The sequence below is a fragment of the Brassica napus genome, chromosome C4 (assembly GCF_020379485.1).
Source record: "Brassica napus cultivar Da-Ae chromosome C4, Da-Ae, whole genome shotgun sequence".
In the NCBI taxonomy this organism is placed as follows: Eukaryota; Viridiplantae; Streptophyta; class Magnoliopsida; order Brassicales; family Brassicaceae; genus Brassica; species Brassica napus.
Window position 1 is genome coordinate 44353886 of NC_063447.1, and position 18418 is coordinate 44372303.

The 18418-nt window shown below is 38.2% G+C and overlaps 3 protein-coding genes and 5 non-coding genes across 8 annotated transcripts; 7 read left to right on the forward strand and 1 right to left on the reverse strand.

Annotated features, from left to right (window-relative positions):
• The first annotated feature begins 3888 nt into the window (after positions 1-3888).
• Positions 3889-5260, forward strand: LOC106393825. Its single transcript, XM_013834484.2, has 3 exons — positions 3889-4380; positions 4528-4914; positions 5078-5260. Exons 1-3 carry the CDS (start codon positions 3889-3891, stop codon positions 5258-5260), a joined length of 1062 nt encoding a protein of 353 aa, XP_013689938.2.
• Positions 5261-9018: 3758 nt separating this feature from the next.
• LOC106393826 lies at positions 9019-10860 on the reverse strand. The gene is made up of 5 exons (XM_013834485.2): positions 10429-10860; positions 10200-10349; positions 9765-10105; positions 9586-9634; positions 9019-9405 (listed from the first exon to the last, which is right to left on the reverse strand). Exons 1-5 carry the CDS (start codon positions 10858-10860, stop codon positions 9019-9021), a joined length of 1359 nt encoding a protein of 452 aa, XP_013689939.2.
• Positions 10861-11643: 783 nt separating this feature from the next.
• LOC125586104 lies at positions 11644-13156 on the forward strand. Its single transcript, XM_048755915.1, has 3 exons — positions 11644-11648; positions 11746-12045; positions 12574-13156. Exons 1-3 carry the CDS (start codon positions 11644-11646, stop codon positions 12911-12913), a joined length of 645 nt encoding a protein of 214 aa, XP_048611872.1. The 3' UTR covers positions 12914-13156.
• A 3335-nt stretch (positions 13157-16491) lies between these two features.
• On the forward strand, positions 16492-16559 carry LOC125586805. Its single transcript, XR_007323333.1, has one exon. It is a non-coding gene; the product is annotated as a small nucleolar RNA U49 (small nucleolar RNA).
• Positions 16560-16780: 221 nt separating this feature from the next.
• On the forward strand, positions 16781-16930 carry LOC125586800. The gene has a single exon (XR_007323328.1). It is a non-coding gene; the product is annotated as a small nucleolar RNA snoR2/U65 (small nucleolar RNA).
• Positions 16931-16960: 30 nt separating this feature from the next.
• Positions 16961-17033, forward strand: LOC125586755. The gene has a single exon (XR_007323290.1). It is a non-coding gene; the product is annotated as a small nucleolar RNA snoZ7/snoR77 (small nucleolar RNA).
• A 45-nt stretch (positions 17034-17078) lies between these two features.
• LOC125586767 lies at positions 17079-17181 on the forward strand. Its single transcript, XR_007323300.1, has one exon. It is a non-coding gene; the product is annotated as a small nucleolar RNA Z43 (small nucleolar RNA).
• A 149-nt stretch (positions 17182-17330) lies between these two features.
• On the forward strand, positions 17331-17423 carry LOC125586763. The gene has a single exon (XR_007323297.1). It is a non-coding gene; the product is annotated as a small nucleolar RNA snR60/Z15/Z230/Z193/J17 (small nucleolar RNA).
• Positions 17424-18418: the final 995 nt, after the last annotated feature.

Consider the following 18418-nt stretch of genomic DNA (forward strand, 5'->3'; position numbering starts at 1 on the left):
AATTTTGTGATCAATAGATTATTTTTTTTGTTATAATAAGTTGCAAATGATCATAAAATATAACGCATATGAATTTTTATTTAATAAATATTCAAACTAAATAATATATATATATTTATATATATATATATATATATATATATACTAATGATTTAAAGCAACAAGATTGGCTGATCAATTTAGTTGTCCAGTTGAAATCTTTCAAAAGTATGTGAAAGACTAAAGTCAAAGTAAATATGGATTTAGAATAGTAGTTATATTTTACTAACCAAAATACCGAAAAAAACCGAACCGAATCGAAACCAACCCGATATCTGGATTGAACACCCCTAATCCAAATGAAGCCAAACTATTGTTTCATTCTCCAAAATATAATAAAAATAATAACTTAATTCCGATCCTAGTGTATTGGTAAAACTTAAAATAACAACAAAATCGAAACTATTATGACTATGAACGGAGACGTTATACTGTTTATATGACATTAAAAACTGTACCGGAGGCAGAGTTACAGTCAAAGAGGACCCTAGTGAGATCGACATGCCAGAGGAATGGTGGCAAGAACGTATAGTAAGGTACGATTAAAATTATATTTTCATTACATATTGTTTTAAGGTTTTAATGTGTGATTTCAACTAAATATTTTTTAGAGCAATTTAGGCCAAAAACATAACAAGAGTGCCATATTAGCGAAACACCAAAGCCCGAAAACTTGTGCCGACGTGGCAGCCAAAGACGAGTGAAAAAGACTAGGATACCCTTGACGCTTCATGTCTCTTGTTCTCGGTTTTAGGCTTCTAGGGTTTTAGTTCTGACACAAAATATTTAGCTAGATTTGGAAAGATGAAAAAAAATTCGTTTACATTAGAAGATATTGCATCGGTAAACAAAACGATACAGTATCTTGGAGATAAGTCTGACGGAAACGGCGCAGTTGTACACCGAATCTAAGAAAAGATTTCCCTCTGATTCGTGTGAGAGAAGATCTTCGCAAACCTGTGTGCGTCTATAAAGAAGTCTAACCCGGTTTCTCATTTCTTCAGGAAACTCTGCAAAATCTCTGGCCAAAGGTAATGGAGTTATTAAGGAGCTTTAAATGTGTAAAAGCGAGTTTGTTGTTATGTCTGTTTATTAATGTAGTCGAGCATTTAATCCATGTTTTTCAAATGATTGAATCCTTCGATTGAGTCTTATGTATATATCGTTATGTGTCTCAGGAAATGGGTCGTGTTTTCCGAATCTGGCGTGGAGATTGGAAGAAGAACGGACATGAACAGTGGCACTTTGTCCCAAACCATCAAGATTATGGCTTCACTATGTACATGGATTCCCCTGAAACGTTAGAAGTCATCAATGCTACTCCGGTCCTCATAACGTACGGGATGCCTGACTGGATGATGTTTCCAAGTGGACCGTCACCGCCGATAACAATTGCTACGACAGCTGACCTTGTCAGTTTAATTAGCAGGAGACTCCCGCTTAGTGAGATAACACTTCTTGTTACATTTGGAGCTAAGAATGTTGCTGAGTTCCAGTTCCTCTGTCGTTCCGATTTCACCATCGGCTCATCAACTTACGTGGTCGGTGATGGTCAGGATGAAAGGGCTAGAGCGAGATACGAGAGTAAGTGATGGGAAAGATTAGATGTTCTTCAACTACTATGCTAATCCAAGAATTTTAATAATATTTTTTTGTAATTTTTTCAGGCTTGGTATTGGGTGAGAGGCTTGTTACTAGTGAGAGGGTGATGAATGAGATATTTGGAGAGCAAGAGATACTTATCCTCCACCGTGTTGCGCTGGAGATTGGACATGCTGACAGGGTTCTGCGCCCTCAACCATCTTTTGGGGTTACACAACGAATAAAGATCATTCAACTTGATGATGATGATGAGATGGTGGATGTTTCTCAGACGGGTGGGACAGGGAACAGAAACTTAGAAGGAACTGGAGGTATATTTTTTTGTGTTAATCGGCTATACAAAGTAATAACGTTTGTTGAGGTGTATTGGACGGCTATTTAGTAGAGATGAACTCTTTAACAAATTTTTATAAAAACGAGCATTTAATAATGGATTTTTGGTGAACACAGGTGTGATCGTTCCTCTGCAGCCTCAACCACTTGCAAAAATCCCCGCCGCAGATGCCCCATCGTTGCTTTGGGATGTCGGGCTGGATTTGTTGGACTATCCAGAGTTTTACAACGCCTAGAGGGATGGTGGCCTTGTCACACAGGACTCAGCTTTCTGGAATGAGCTAATAGAAGATAACTACCAGTCTGTGGAAGGGCTTTTCCTCCTCACCAACAACAAGGAGTCCGACCTACGTCTGACTCAGGACCAGACGTTGGTTGGTGGTGGTGTCATCTCTCAAGTTGGGAATAAAGATGTTGTTGCTTTGCATGAGACAGCAGGGGAATCATCAACTGTGCCCACTGCTATCATTTCCACTCTCTTAGAATCGGCCATCGCACCAAGGGAAATTGGAGATGAAGGTATTCATCTATGAAGCATATATTCATTAGACTTCTAATTCATTAGTCCAAGTTTAAATCACTAAGTCTACATTCTTAATCAGGCAAGGGAGATGTTGTTGTGCATGGACCTTCCGGAACAACAAAAGAGAAGGTCGACTCCACTCTTCCCGGCCTATCACTGACACTAGGTTTGGGATGTGGCTCAGGGGAACGTGATGCTCTGACACCCCCCCTCTGCTAATGTCGACAACACATCTTCGGAGGGGAGCGATACACAGGGTGGGTTCTGATTTAAATCAAGCTTCATGGTCTATGTTAAATATGTTTGTGTTTCACTTAGTATGTATAAAATCGGGTATTGTGAAACTTTTCGACGGTTAAGATAAAGTATAACCCAGGGGATGATTTTTTGGGGTTAAACTTTTATTTAACCGGTAGCAAAGGGTATGGTTTTCATGGTTTGAAGTCTCAGTTTTTGAATGATGGCATCTTGGCGGCATAAAGGGAACGTGTTTAGGGGTTGGGAAGTTTTTTGTTGGTTGTTCAAAATGTTGTAAACGTTTACATCAAGGATGAAAATTTTCGTGGCTTTGGTCCATGTATGTAATGAAGTTATGGCACTTTAAATGAAGTTAGCTTGCAATATATGATATTTATTGATTCACAAGTAAGCTGAGTATGTTTTGAAAGCTCTTATTTTTTTTGTACACTAGCATATCCAATACAATAACCAAGTTGTTTATTGCAAGCCCAACTAAATAAATGGTTTGAATAATATTTCTTTAGTCGAGTATTGTAAGACTTTTGGACGGATATTAAAAAGTTTAACCTCGTGGCCTGTTTTGGGGTTAAATATAAATTTAACCGTGTTAAATTTGCTAGTCGATATACTATCTTCGTTTGTAACCGGTTAAGTGAGTTGTATTAACAATACCTACCTTTTTGACCGGTAATTTCCAACGCTATTCTAAACTTAAACCGATATCTTATCTAGGTTTTTCACTTACACATTATGCATCTGTAACTAATACTTTGCTTCTTTAATAAAGCAGGTGAAATGGATGATTATGGAGCTCAGCTCAAAGTTGGGATGATGTTCAGGAACCGTGATTCATTCAAGCAGCATATAGCAATGTTTGCTATTGCTAAAAAGTTTTGCTACCGTAGCGCCAAGTCAGATCCGAGCATGATGATACTGAAATGCATTAGCTCAACTTGCCCATGGCGTGTGTATGCGACAAAGCTAAAGGATTCAGAGGTTTTTGAGGTGAGAAAACTTGCCAGCGTTCATACATGTTCAATTGCAGAGCGTGGTGGATACAAGGCCAAACAACTTCAGCGGTCATTGGAGAACTGATGAAAGCAAAATTTGCTGAAAACGGTATCGGGCCTAGGCTGAGGGAAATTTGAATGATGATGCGTGGTGACCATGACGTCTCGATTTCATACTGGAAAGCATGGAAGTCAAGGGATATGGTTGTGGATAATGGCCACGGAACGTGTAATGCTTCTTACATAAAGCTTCCGTCTTATCTAAATAATCTGGTCTTAGAAAATCCGGGATCTTTAGCCAACTTACGCACAGACCAAACCGAGGAAGGGGGCCACCGGTTCAAATATATGTTCCTCGCCTTAGGAGCTTCAATTGAAGGATATAAGGGGATGAGGAAGGTAGTGGTCATTGATGGGACTCATTTAAAAGGAAGATATGCAAGATGTCTGCTCACGGCATCAGCCCAAGATGGGAACTACCAAATCTTTCCCTTAGCCTTCGCCATTATTGATAGCGAGAATGACAAGTCGTGGGAGTGGTTTTTCCAAAACCTATCAGCATTTGTGCCCAATGAGCCTGGATTGGTCGTCGTATCCGACAGGCATCCCTCCATCTACAAAGGGATTAGCAAGGTCAGTAACTGAGTTTAGGATGATTGTATTTTGTTTAGCCGGAAATATAATTCTTTAACCTTGTTAGAAATGTACTTGGCAGACTAGATAATTTAATGTATAGTTAACAAATGCATTAACTCGGCTACATAAACAATTTGATGTCAGGCGTATCCAAGTTCAGGCCACTGCATTTTTGTTCTCCATCTGAAGAGAAACATCAGGTCCAATTTTCGTGGGAGGCATTTGGAATACCTAGTTGTGAAGGCAGCAAGGGCTTATAAGTTGAGCGATTTCTACGTTACATTCAACGAGATTAAAGCGATGGATCCAAAGTGTGCAGCATACCTAATCGAGATCGGTTTTGAGCATTGGGCGCGATCCCATTTCCCTGGAAACAGGTACAACGTTATGACCAGCAACCTCGCTGAGTCTAGGAATTCTGTTTTGAGCAAGGCGAGAGAGTTTCCCATTGTCCAATTGATCGATTTCATCAGGGGGAAGCTAATGACATGGTTTGCAAAGAGACGTGATTCGGCTAGCAAGAGCGGTGGAGTTCTCACCCCCACGCATTGAAGAAATCCTGACAAACAACTTCGAGATGACCGGAGGATATGAGGTGGTCGACATAGCTAAGAAGGAGTACGAGATACGCAACAAAACTGGCGGAAGCTTCCATGTTAACCTCTGCACAAGGACTTGATGTTTTGAGTTTCAGATGCTAGCTATTCCATGCTCTCACGCCATTGCTGCTGCACTCAAAGCTAAGATAAATGTGGAGGAACTGGTTATTGATGAATACAAGCTAGACTCCCTGAATCGTGCCTATGAAGGAATTATACTCCCCGAATCAGCCTCACCAGTGGGGGTAGGAATGCCTTCTATTGTGTCTGACCTCTAGTTGGGTCCACCAGCTACGCGACACCCACCGGGGAGGCCTAAGAAGCTGAGATACTTTTCAAGAGGCGAAAAACGTGTAGGTCTTTAGTTGCATGTTATTTAATCAACAGTGTCTTGCGTGGTAATCTTGCAATTAACACAACATATTTTTAAATGTAAACATGTGAAATGTGTTCGCAGAAGGATCAAATGCGGCAGGTGCAAGGGAGTTGAACACAACAAGGCCACTTGCAAGAACCCAATCTAAGATAAGCATCAGGTGAAACAAGCATGGAGGGAACTTTTGGCGATTGGAAGAATTGTACTGGATGGTTGGAGGTTGCAGATGGTGGAATAAATTCCTACTTATGTTTAATATTCTCTTAAATTAACTAGCATTACACCATCTGGGGTATGTAGGGGATTTGGATAAACGTTGTGTGGTGATAAATAATGAGTTCTCTTCGCTTTTTAGACTTTGAGTTATCTCAGCTACAATTAGACTGTCGTCATATAACATTTGAGTACCCGGCTAACATATTTCATACATCTGTAAAGCAATTTCTAACTGGTTAAGTAATGTTCAACTCCTTATAGCTTAAACAACAAACCCTTAATCCCTTGTACTACAACTGAACTGAACGACATAAATACCCCTAAACCCAAAACCTTCATATAATCCTAAACCCTAAGACCAAAACACTAATCCTAAACTCTAATCCCTAAACCCTTATATAAACCATTAATACATCTAAACCCTAAACCCTTAGACCTAAACACTAAACCATAAACCCTAAGACCTAAACACTAAACCCTAAACCTTAAACCATAAACCCTAATCCCTAAACTGTTATATAAACCATTAATACATCTAAACACTAAACTCAATACCCTAAACCTTAAATCCTGATATAATCATGAACCCTGGACCCAAAAACCTAGACCGAAGACGCTAAACCCAAATCTCTAAACCCTAATCCCTAAACCCTTATATAATCATAAACGATAAACCCTAAACCCTTATATTACCCGTATCCCCACCACCATAACAATCTAAATATAAGGCTAACTTCATCTCCCAACAAGCTATCGTTAGGCTAGGATGATCAATAGGTTATGCTGCCTGCTAATCCAGATCGTAGCCGGGAAGCTCAATACTTTAGCGCATTAATGCTATTAGTAGACTTTAAACCTCGTTAGACGGCTAAACCTAAGTTTTTAGTAGACATTGCAGTAAACCTAAACCATGTACAGACTATGAACCCCAAACCATTACACACATAAATAACTACATACCCTAAACCCTAAACCCCTAAAATCTTAGGAGACATAAACCCAAAACCTAAACCTAAACCCTAAACCGTAAACCCTAAACCGAATCACTATATACCCTAAACCCTAAACCCCTAAACCCTTAGGAGTCTATAAACCCTAAACCCGTTAACCCTTAGGAGACCCTACACCCTAAACCCTTAGGAGAGATAAACCCTAAACATTAAACCTTGAACCCTAAACCCAAATCCCAAAACCCTAATCTCTAAACCCTTATATAATCATAAACGATAAACACTAAACCCTTATATTACCCGTATCCCAACCACCATAACAATCTAAATATAAGGCTAACTTCATCTCCCAACAAGCTATCGTTAGGCTTGGATGATCAATATGTTCTGTAGCCTGCTAATCCATAGCATAACCGGGAAGCTTAATACTTTAGCGCATTAATGCTATTAGTAGACTTTATACCTCATTCAACGGCTAAACCTAAGTTTTTAGTAGGCATTACAGTTAACCCTAGACCCCGGAGAGACTATGAACCCCAAACCATTACACCCTTAAATAACTATATACCCTAAACCCTAAACCCTTAGGCGATTATAAACTCTAAACCCTAAACCCAAAATCGTTAACCCTATACCCTAATCACTATATACCCTAAACCCTAAACCCGGATCCCCAAACCCGAATCACTATATACCCTAAACCTTAAACCCTTAAACCCTTAGGACTCTATAAACCCTAAACCATAAACCATAAATCTGTTAACCCATAGGAGACCCTACACCTTAAACCCTTAAGAGAGCTTAAACCCTAAACACTAAACCCCGAACCCTAAACCCAAATCCCAAAACCCTTATCCCTAAAGCTTTATATAATCATAAACCCTTATATAATACTAAACCTTAAACCCTAAGGAGACAATAAACCCTACATCCATTAAGTACCCTAAACCCTTTTATGGGTCAAAAAGCTAAACCCTTATAACACTACAGACCCTAACACATTCTCAGACTATAAACCCTAAACCCTTATATAACCCTAAACCCAACCCCATAAATCTAAATATACGGCTAACATCCTTAACCCTTATACGGCTTGGCTGATCAAAATGCTCTGTAGCCTGCTAATTGAGGGCTTAGTCGGAAACTTAATAATTTAGCGCATTATTGCTATTAGTAGACATTACACATAGTTGTACGGCTAAACATAAGTAATACATTTAGAATTCAAATTATCCATTGACGCATTTTGTTAACCAATCGAACGGAAGTTATGTAGATATATACAATTATTCAGAGCTACCCAAAGGAGTCATTATAACCGGATTGATGATTCATAAGGCGGCCGTCGATACAAAACATGGTGTTTACATTACAATAAAAACAGAGGGTGGCGACAGAGGCTAAGCAATTCATCTCTTCTTCATACATAACTCACATTACTTTCGAAGTTTGGAAGAAAATGCCGCAACCACCTGAACAATCTCCGTAATATCTTTTTTTAATATCTAGAAGTTGTTCCTTGATTTCAATCAGTTCATTCTCCATTACCGACTGCTTTACCGCTAGTGCTTCTATCTCCTCCAGCACGGCATCATCAGCCCACTTGAACACGTGATTTTCCCCAAAAACTACCCCGCATCTGTAGAACTGCCGGCCAGGGTTATCCTTGGTTTTCGATGTTAGTACCACTGTCGCTGCTCCACACGGACACCTCCGAGGAATGCCAGGTCCTACTTCCATGGCAATATCCAAAACTTAACGATTTAACCTTTCCGACCGTGAAATGGACAGAACCACTATTGGTTTATCAGATGCATTAGACTTCATTGCGAGTAGAGTAAATGTGTATATACATAGAAGGGAGTCATAGAATTCACCTGAAACGAGGATCTATGCTCTCCTCTGCCATTTGTCGACAGGAATTAGATGTGTGAGGTAATCGGCAAACATATTAGCACCGAGGTGAAATATGGTGCTTTATGTAGTCCGAATAGCCCTAAATGTATAGTAAAACCTTGGGAATGAGGCCCTTTTAGTTACCTTTACTGGGCTGCGAATGTTTAATTTGGTGGGCCATCTGTATGAAATTTTTTCATATGGTTTGGCCTTTGGACCCCCAACATGATACTTGTCAAGCAAATATAAAATTTGGCCGGTTACAGGAAACATAACTACATCGAGCAGAAGAAAATAGAAAAAGAATTACTCAATCAAAGTCGAGTCCAAACATAGAACAGTAGATAAAATCCGAATTTTTGGACACTCCATACACATTCAGTTATCATAATATAAGAGGAAAGCAAGATAAGGGTTGTCGTTTTTTGGGATTGATAACTAAAATGTAAATGGAGTACATCAGAGGGCACCGACAGTTGCCTCATATAGGGTCACCACCAGCCTCTCCACCTGGCTGTCGAGTACGTCCGGGGTTATGCATTTGCAAGCATCGACCCCACCCAAAGCATGGGCTTGGATAAGAAGCACAGATGAAACGTCAGAGTGTGTTACTGCATTTTGCTGAGGTATGGTCCTGGGGCCTTTCAAATCCCATTACCTTGCCGTCTCTCGTGCCAAATTCCCTTCCAACCTGCTTCAGAAGATATGGAAACATCGAAGCTATTAGTCTTACATCTTTAGTCATCATGTAGTCTGTCCGGAGAGCGGTGTTGCAGTCCAAGACAGTAGCGGTCCAGCTATTGCAATCTACACAAATGGCAACCCCGTACTTTTTGTCCACAAAGAATGGGAAATAGAAACGAACAGCATCGGCATAAGACGAGAGCTGCAGAAACATGTCAACAACGTCTGCGGTGAACTTGAAGCTATCTTTTCTTAAGACCTTTGAGAACTCAGTGTACAATTTGGTGAACTGCGACACGGACTACGTGTCCATAAAAACCCAAATGGGAATTTGCTTAGGAGATGATTACGACCAAAACAATGCACTTGTGGGGAACATAAGGACATCAACAACCTGTTTCGAGAAGATTCATGCCACATATGTTAATGATAAACATGGAAAAGCGGGGACACTTTCTAATATTAGCAGGAATAAACATACCTGAGGCGACAGTTGGGTTGCTCTCTCAACTACCTCGTAAAGCTGAGTGCTTCAAATATTCCCCCTTTCAGTTGATATGTCACTATTCACCAAATAAATGGTAAGCTGTTAGCCAGCTAATAACAACAAAAACTCCATAACTTCCTAAATTGATCAATATCTGCGAATTATGAACTTACAATGGCGTCATCATCTTGCCCATTAGAGCAGAAAACTTGGCCGAGTAATCAATGTTCCCTCCCCTATAGATCGCATCTGTAACCTCCTTTCTTGCACGGTTCAGAAAGCCTTTATCGCATTCGTACTCACCCAAAAGGGACTTCGTTGGTACCTTATGCCGCTTGCTTTTCCTACACACAGGTGGAGCTTCTTCCATATATGCTTCTTCGTGGTCTTCATCAACACTTTCGTGGTCAGTGTTTATGGTGACATTGGCGTGTTTAAGCCGCTCCAGACGTGCCTCCTGCGTGAGGCCAAGCGAGAAAGTTGGGTTTGGAAACAACAAAGCAGGATCAAGAGTCTGCATTATTTAAAACAGTCGGGAGGTGGAAATAAAATCACCTAAGATAGAGTTGCGGAGTGATGGAAAAGAGATAATTGTAAAGGTTACGTACCGAGTCCACTTGTGCATTAGAAGGTTGTGGACCTACATGCTCTTGTTGAGAACATTGTGGTGCTGAATGATCGGCCTCAAAGCCTGGTTGGCAACTGTTGTCTGTCACCCCACCCGCCGCCGTGTTTGAGTTCGAAGCGTTTTGACCACCCTGTATATAAATTAAGTTAGCTGGGAGAATAATGCTTAACCGGTTCAACATTATTTTAGCCGTATAACTATAAACTTACAGCAGTAGCATATTGGGTTGATCGGTTTGCAAAGTTGATTGCATCAGAAATTATCGTTGGGACATCTGGGACTGTTTGAGTGTCAGCATCCACCACGTTGGGTCGGTTGTTTGCCATATCTGGAGGAGATACATGCACCGTCACCGCTAGCTTACGTATGTCAGCAGATAGGGATGCGATTTGGTGGACACTACCCTGGACAGTGCAAAAAACCTCGCTGATATTTGCAAGGATAGTCTCTGTGAAGGCATTAGCTGATTCCTGGATCGTTGATATGGCGCCATGTAGGAGCTGGAAGTCGTCCTTGAGCTTTTCAGAGACTAAATAGGCCAACAAATCAATGTCTACGCCCTCTTGGCCGTGAGAGGAGCTACCTGTCTTCGTTTTGACCATCTTGCGGCCTACCAATTCTGTTTTTCCCTCTTCCTGCATCCTATTAACCTCCTACTTCGTTGACCCACCTACAAAGCATTGGGAGTTGAAACCAAACCGTCGGTCGATTAGATTCAACATATTCGAGACGCCAACATCGTCTTCGTCGTCTAACCATTCGTACTCTGCAGCAACGTTTGTCTCTCCGTTCGCATCTAACATGATCGACTGAACTAATGCCTGCATGTGACCAAACATTAGGACATTACATTTTGGTAGATGCAGACAAATTCCCCGCAACAAATTTGTTAATATGCTCTGGATATGGATATGTATACCTTCTCTGCAGCAAATGTGTCGCACGCGTGTCCAGGGCTGATGCCTTTTTTACCACGTTTGTCACTCTCATTGGTATCATCATCACCCTCAGAATCACCGTCAGAGCCAGATGAACCTCCTTCCTGCACCACTTCGGTGAGCGCATGTACACATTCAACGATGACAAGTTGCAGAGCAAGTACAAATCCCTTAAGAGCAATTGTGTTCTGGGACATGGAAACTTCCTTTCTCTCCTTTATGCTGGTCATCAACATGTCGAATGAGACCCTCCCCCAGGGATACACTAAAAATGCATCCAGATCTTTGATTTTCTCGGCGCATTCTTTGGAGATCCGAGGTGTATGTGTCGTCGGGAGTATAACGGAGGCCAATAAGGAGAGGTATGCGTATTTCAACCTGATGTCTTTGTCAACAACTGTTTTCTTCTCCAGCATCCTAAGCACAGATGAGACGGGTACCTCTTTCAGTGATTCAAATAGCTCACCCCAGTATGGTTTCTCAGTCATGAAGTTCTTCGATTTGTTTTTGCTTCTTCTCGGGAATTTGCTGCAGTTTAGCCCGTGACCAAAGCGAATTCTCGAATTGAAAACCTAATTGGTTTTCCAGCGAAGAGGAACCACGCCTCGTGCTTCTTAGCGACCTTGAGTTGTCTGGATATAATATATCGCCCAAACCTCCTGGAAAAACTAGGTTTGTCGGCGATCTCAACCAATTTTCCGAATGGCGAAACCCTAATGTGTTCAACCTCGTCAGGATCGAGAACATCGAGGATTTGCCTGATTGCGCATGCCTTGTGATATGGAGTTACTCTAACGCCGGCGGGTTCTTCTCCGACAGCGAAAATCCTTTCCAGGAGAAGACAAGGGGGCCGTCGCCTGCCGTCGTTCTCCTCAATAGATTGGTTGAGTGAGAGCAGAAAATTGTTTAATTTTGTGATGGAAGAATGAGAGAAGAGAGAAAGGGCAAATATCAAATTTCCGAGTCTCGAAAAGTTTCGTATAACCACCAGTAACTGATATGCAACCTCTGACAAAGAGATTCGGTCGAAAACAAATCTCTCCGTATCTTAAAGGAAGATTTGCTCCACTTCTCTGGCTTATTGAAACGATTATGAAGTAGGGGTAGCAGGGTAAAAATACACCATGAATAGTTGCATCAATTCGCGCCTTTGGTATATGGCAAATATCGCGTAAGTACGTTGGTAGAGCTCCTAATTTCTCTATTTTTTAAATGGTGGTAATAGGAGATACTTGATGCCGTGCATATAAAAAAGCATCCTCTTGTATGATCTCATGGAAAGTGTATTTAGAAACTGTAGATTCGGCGATGAACCAGTTCAGTCACCAAGTTTAAGTCGACTAAATCAATAAACAATGAATCTGATAAAGGCCGAAGAAATAATACCGAATATTCAAATCGTTGAAGATGAACCAGTCATCAAAACACACAAGAAGCAGTGACATACACAAACCAAAACGAAGACATAGCAGAAACACCTAATGGATCACAAATTTCTTCAAGGCATGGAAGACAACCTCGAGGAAAGTCTGCCATCGAAAAAGCGATTGAAAATAGTGCTCATTTTATTACGGAGTATCGTGAACAACATGGTGCTATCCTTTTCTACCAAGATGCCACTAACGTTCATAGAGGTGTTGATATCCCCAAGCGTACACCATTTTGGCGAGCTGCAATACGGTATCTTAACCAAGCTAACTATGCATCAACGTTTGTTGTCTTACCCAAGCCAACTTATGCATTCAGCAAGTTTTAAATTTCATATTTTTTGTTCTGCAACTCAATTTATCTTCCACCATTTTTCAATTACTCAAGTTTTACCAATCGAAGCCAAAGACAGCACACATCTTTCCGACCATGCTAAAACTAAAAACTTACAAAGGACAAGGACTTTACCAAAGAAATGAAGTCACAGGAAGCCATCAATATCATCATTCATCAAGTAAGAGGAAAAGCTTGCTTTTGATTGTTTATTACAATTAGCACAAAATTGCGCATAAATTTTGTAGGAAGAGTAAAATTTCAAAATTTATGGTAAAGTTTTGTTGATTTTTAACAATTAACACTCGTAAGAATAAATATTACAAGAAGTAAAGTTAACTAGCCTTTGATCCGCGCGCCCGCGCGGGTATTTGTTCTTCATAGTATATATTTTTTATTTGTAATAACATTATAAAAATAATTGCTCATGTTCTTGTTATTGATTCATAGGTTAATGAATTTTGACATTGGTGTGTCTTGTTCAATTTGTTTGGCGCCGGTTTAAAAACTATGAGATTGTGTTCTTCTTTTATTGTACTTTTATTCATTTTACTTGATAAAGTAAACATTAAAGTTTAAAATATTAGAGATTTAAGTATACTTGTGTGTGTTTTATTAAATTATACTATAAATATTGTGATTAAAATTTGATTTTAAAGTTAAAATTGTTTTATTGAGATTTTTTAAAAACAAATACATTTTTTAAACAGTAACATTACAAAAATAATGAAAAAGTTACTAAAAAACATTCAAAAATAAGTACAGATTTTTGCAAAGTTTATATAGCAAGCTCAATTTAAGGTATTTAACTGGGCCATTTTGTTATGATTAAAATTTTGGTCCATCATATTTTACAATTACATAGTGGACCTTAAACAATCGAAACCCATATTTTTTTTTCGGGGAAAAAACAGACACACGCCTTCTACCGATATTTTTCATTCGCTCAGAAAGTTCCTTTGAACGTAATAATTTCCAGGACTTTGTCTTGATTTCAGGTACATGGGACCTGGGGCTGATATTGACACTTTATGTATTGGCCCGTCTTATGTCAACCGAGAGGTGGCTCTTGTACAAATCTTAATGATGCATATTGTTTAAGTTTCTAACGGGTTTATTCTTGCAGGAGGATTTCTTCATCTTATTGTGTGATATATTCTATGACATGGAAGAAGTGACTGAATTTCAACACCTGTTACCGATGCCCATGTCCCTGTCATGAAATTTAAGTTCCAAGGTATATCGATTGATCTTCTGTATGCTAGCGTTTCACTTCTTGTTATACCACAGGTGATTTCAGTATATGCACTTTCTGTTTCCGGACAAACTTAGTGGTGATTTTAGTAATAGTTTAATTTTACGCTATCTTGGATTTTGTTTGGTGGTTTTCGTGCTTGTGTTGCATGTTATCGTTCACATATTTTGTCCTTTTTTAAACCTTCAGCAAAGCTATTTTGTCCTACTCTTCGGCCTAGGGCTGAGATATCAAAAAACCTCTTTTCGGAAATTGTTGGCCTTAATGAAAACTTAGATGTTGGGATGCCTTTTTTTAAACCTTCGGACATGATTTATACATGTATTCAGATGAATTATCGCTAAAGTTAAAATATTCTTGCTGAGTCAGGTCCCTTGTTCTTAACAGGATGTGGATGTCTTCAACTCTTCCGTGTTGTGTAATGTTGATGAGCAAACTGCCCGCAGTCTGAATGGTGGTAGGGTTGCTGATCAGATTCTTAAACTCGTTCAAAATTTCGAGGTAAAATCAGCTGAATCCTAGTTTTTTTTTTGGTAAATAGACTATTACATTTTGTAAGCCATCAACATTAAGATGCATGAAGTACTGGGCTAAGAGGCGTGGGGTCTATTCAAATGTAGGGTGTTGCCATTCTGTATATTACATCTATTGACAAAAAAGTTCAAGCTCTTGTCATCTCTATTATTTTGGGCAGGTTATTGGATTTCAAGCTAACATCACAGAACAAAGGGAATGCACACTAATCAGTTAGTCAAAGTTAAAAGTATGTGTTCTTGGTTTGATACGATTGTCTCATAGGTCTTATAAATACGAATATAATGATATTCACCTTTTAAAATGTGTTGCATGATATTGGACGTTCTGAGAACCAAAGTACCAGCAATCGAGCTGCAAAAGAAGACAACAACACAGACTTATCACACACACGGTTAGTTATTACTTATAAATTGTAATTAATTCGTAAGGTGAAAGCAAAGTAGGACATTCTAAAATAATTTATTAGATTGAAGAACCGTGTATGATTTTCACCAAACGATAAGTCTGTTGATATGGTTTTCACGTAACCTGTTGATCACCAAGCGATAAGTCTGTTGATATGGTTTTCACGTAACCTGTTGATATGGTTTTCAGCTTACAAACATATTTTAGGATGCTCTGTGTAGGATGATATGATTTTCACGTTATTGGGGAAGAGATATATATAGTTGGCATAGGAAAGGGTTTGGTAAATGCGAAATATTTATTAAAGATTTTGTTAGTTGTGATTTAATGGATTAAAAAGCGAATATACTTATGGATTTTTTCAAAATTCTTTCATTTTATAAAAACTTATCATAATAATAAGTATATTTGTTTTTAACGATTAGATATTATGCGTGTTGCAAGATTTGAAAGAAAATAAGAATCTTGTGTTAGTTGATTGAAATCGTAATTGTTATGGTGATTGCTTAGATATAGGAAAAAATTTTGGAAGGTAAATTCAAAACGGAAAATAATAAATAATTAGTTGTGATTTTGTGCCTCGATAATTTCTAATAAAGTATTTTAAAATTTAATTAATTCTATCAATTAGATTACGCTGGTTTTGTATATTTATAAGAGATGGTTTACATGTTGGTCTTAATATCGATCATACTATATCATCATAGTAACCATGAAACAAAATCAAATTAATTTTGTATCTATCTAATATATCTAAAATATTGGTTTTGATTCTGTAGACCAAGATTAACCGAGGAATTAATCCAATGTCATTCGATGGTTTAGTAATGTTATGAAAAAGTACGTAGGAATGAATTGATTGATGGTTTTGATTCTGTAGACTAAGAGGAACTCATGTATTATCACAATTGCATTCAATGTTTTAATAATATGCAACGATACATAGGAAAGTATCTATTGTATCTAGCACATAAACTTTATTTATTTGGTTCATTAATGTTCTGGTTTAGTAATGGTTTAGTAATAGCTACAAACGGTTGTGTTTTATGGTAATGGTATGAGATGGTAATTAATGAGGAAAACTCATGGCTATTTCTTTTTTGTACTTCTATTTTAGATAGGTTATTAGATTAGATAAACGAGTAAACCGTAAACCATATTTCCGGTTAATGAAATTTAATTTTGAGAAAGGAAAAAACTTATAGGAATTAGGGTTTTGAGTTACGCCGCCTAGCAACCCTCTATATAAATTGAGCTTCCTCTTTCTACCTCTATTATCTTCTCATTTGTCTTCTTTAGCTTTTGTTTCTCTGTTTCCTTAGACTTTATCCTTAATCGATTGTGTGTTTATAGTTTCTTAGTTCGATAAAAGAAAAGCCCGATGAAGAAGAATTCCCAAAAGATAGGAAGTGCCGTATGACACTTTAAACGCAGAGGCGGACTGAATCGAGGATTGCATCCGGTTTTTGGTATCTCAATCCTCCGTTCAGTCTTCTCCCCACGACCGTACGCGGGTCCTAACCCGGGTCCGTTTACGACTCGTGTTCGAAGCTGCCCGGACCGGGCTGGGCTATCATAACCGTACTTCCCACCGTTTCCGTGTCCGCTTCTGTGTGGTTGATTTTAAACGGGTTTCTGAGGGTTTGATTTTCTTGTTTTTATAATTGTCCGATGCCACGTCGACGATAGCTTTATTGGCAATGATCATCGATGCTACATTGGACATAAACGGATGTTTGTGTTTCGCTATTCTGATAGGAACCTGTGGATCTTGAGTCTATTGTGGTCTACGGAGCCATTTAGGCGATTACATTTTTTAATAATAGTGATTAGTGGGAAGTAGAATTGATGATGATTATTGCTAAAATATGGAATTACCGTCTGAACTTTGATGTGAAAAACGCTGGCTTTACTGAAATTTACTTCCCACTAGTTTTCGATTGATTTGATTTAGTTTTTGTTGGGACAGTGACGATTGATATTAAGGTCTCGTTCGTCGTAACATTGGCCGTAAAAAAGCCTATTTGCCGACCATTCTGTTATATCACCACCCATATTCTGAGTCCTTTTATCGTGATTTTTTTTTTTTAATTTGGCCGATGATTAAAACGATTAAGACAAGCATATGTCTGAATTAATCCATGTTGATAAACCTAATCTTTCAATGAGGCTGTTTTGTTATCTATTATTACTGTTGTTGAGTTTATTAGTAAGGAAGGGTCAAGTGAGGAATAATAATGCATAGTTCAGATGATCACCATGATTACAAATCTGAAGCATAGTCTTTCGCTCCTATCTGATGACCCAATCCAAATTCTCTCTCTTTTATGTTTTTTTCTGTGTTTTTTTTCTGAGTTGTGATATTATGCCTACCAATTTTTGAATATTTTTATTGTTATAATTGCTTTTGTTATTCTTATCAATACCATTAAAAGGGGATCATTCCTATTTTTTACTCTTAATGAAATACTTAAGTTTTCTAATTTTGACCTTACTTTTATGAACAAATTAAAATTATCATTAATGGCATTATTGTCATTCGAAATTTGGGCTTATCATTAAATTTAAATGGACTTTGATTTGGACGTATTAGTTTCACCGCCACTTTTAAAACAAGAGAATTATATACTTAAATGAAATCTACAATCGGGCTTAAATAATTAACTTCTTTGGGCTTATATAACTACAACAATATACTTAGCTAAAACCTAAATTCATGCTTAAGGATTATGATGTTACCTTGATTTACACGTACCTTTGATTTAAGCAAGCGAATATACCCCATTATTAATACCCGTTTATAATCTAAAACGAAGGTACACCCAGGATATTATTCCAAATTTATAATCAGAATATTCTTCTAACTCCACAATATTTGCGATATATCAAACTGTTTTGGTAATCTGAGAAGCGTAGCCTATAAACTTTTGATAGCCAAATCTGTTAATTAATCAAATCAATACCATTAAAAGGGGATCATTCCCATTTTTTACCCTTAATGAAATACTTAAGTTTTCCAATTTTGACCTTACTTTTATGAACAAATTAAAATTATCATTAATGGCATTATTGTCATTCGAAATTTGGGCTTATCATTAAATTTAAATGGACTTTGATTTGGACGTATTAGTTTCACCGCCACTTTTAAAACAAGAGAATTATATACTTAAATGAAATCTACAATCGGGCTTAAATAATTAACTTCTTTGGGCTTATATAACTACAACAATATACTTAGATAAAACCTAAATTCATGCTTAAGGATTATGATGTTACCTTGATTTACACGTACCTTTGATTTAA

Coding starts and splice junctions, on each gene's coding strand:
- LOC125586104 (XM_048755915.1), top strand. Junction 12,046..12,573: donor CTCCTCAATAGATTGGTTGA/GTGAGAGCAGAA, acceptor AAGATGAACCAG/TCATCAAAACACACAAGAAG.
- LOC106393825 (XM_013834484.2), top strand. CDS start 3,889: ATGATGCGTGGTGACCATGACGTCTCGATTTCATACTGGAAAGCATGG. Junction 4,381..4,527: donor TCTACAAAGGGATTAGCAAG/GTCAGTAACTGA, acceptor ATTTGATGTCAG/GCGTATCCAAGTTCAGGCCA. Junction 4,915..5,077: donor CGGCTAGCAAGAGCGGTGGA/GTTCTCACCCCC, acceptor TTTGAGTTTCAG/ATGCTAGCTATTCCATGCTC.
- LOC106393826 (XM_013834485.2), bottom strand. CDS start 10,860: ATGCAGGAAGAGGGAAAAACAGAATTGGTAGGCCGCAAGATGGTCAAA. Junction 9,635..9,764: donor GGCAAGATGATGACGCCATT/GTAAGTTCATAA, acceptor GAATATTTGAAG/CACTCAGCTTTACGAGGTAG. Junction 9,406..9,585: donor CAACCCAACTGTCGCCTCAG/GTATGTTTATTC, acceptor ATGGACACGTAG/TCCGTGTCGCAGTTCACCAA.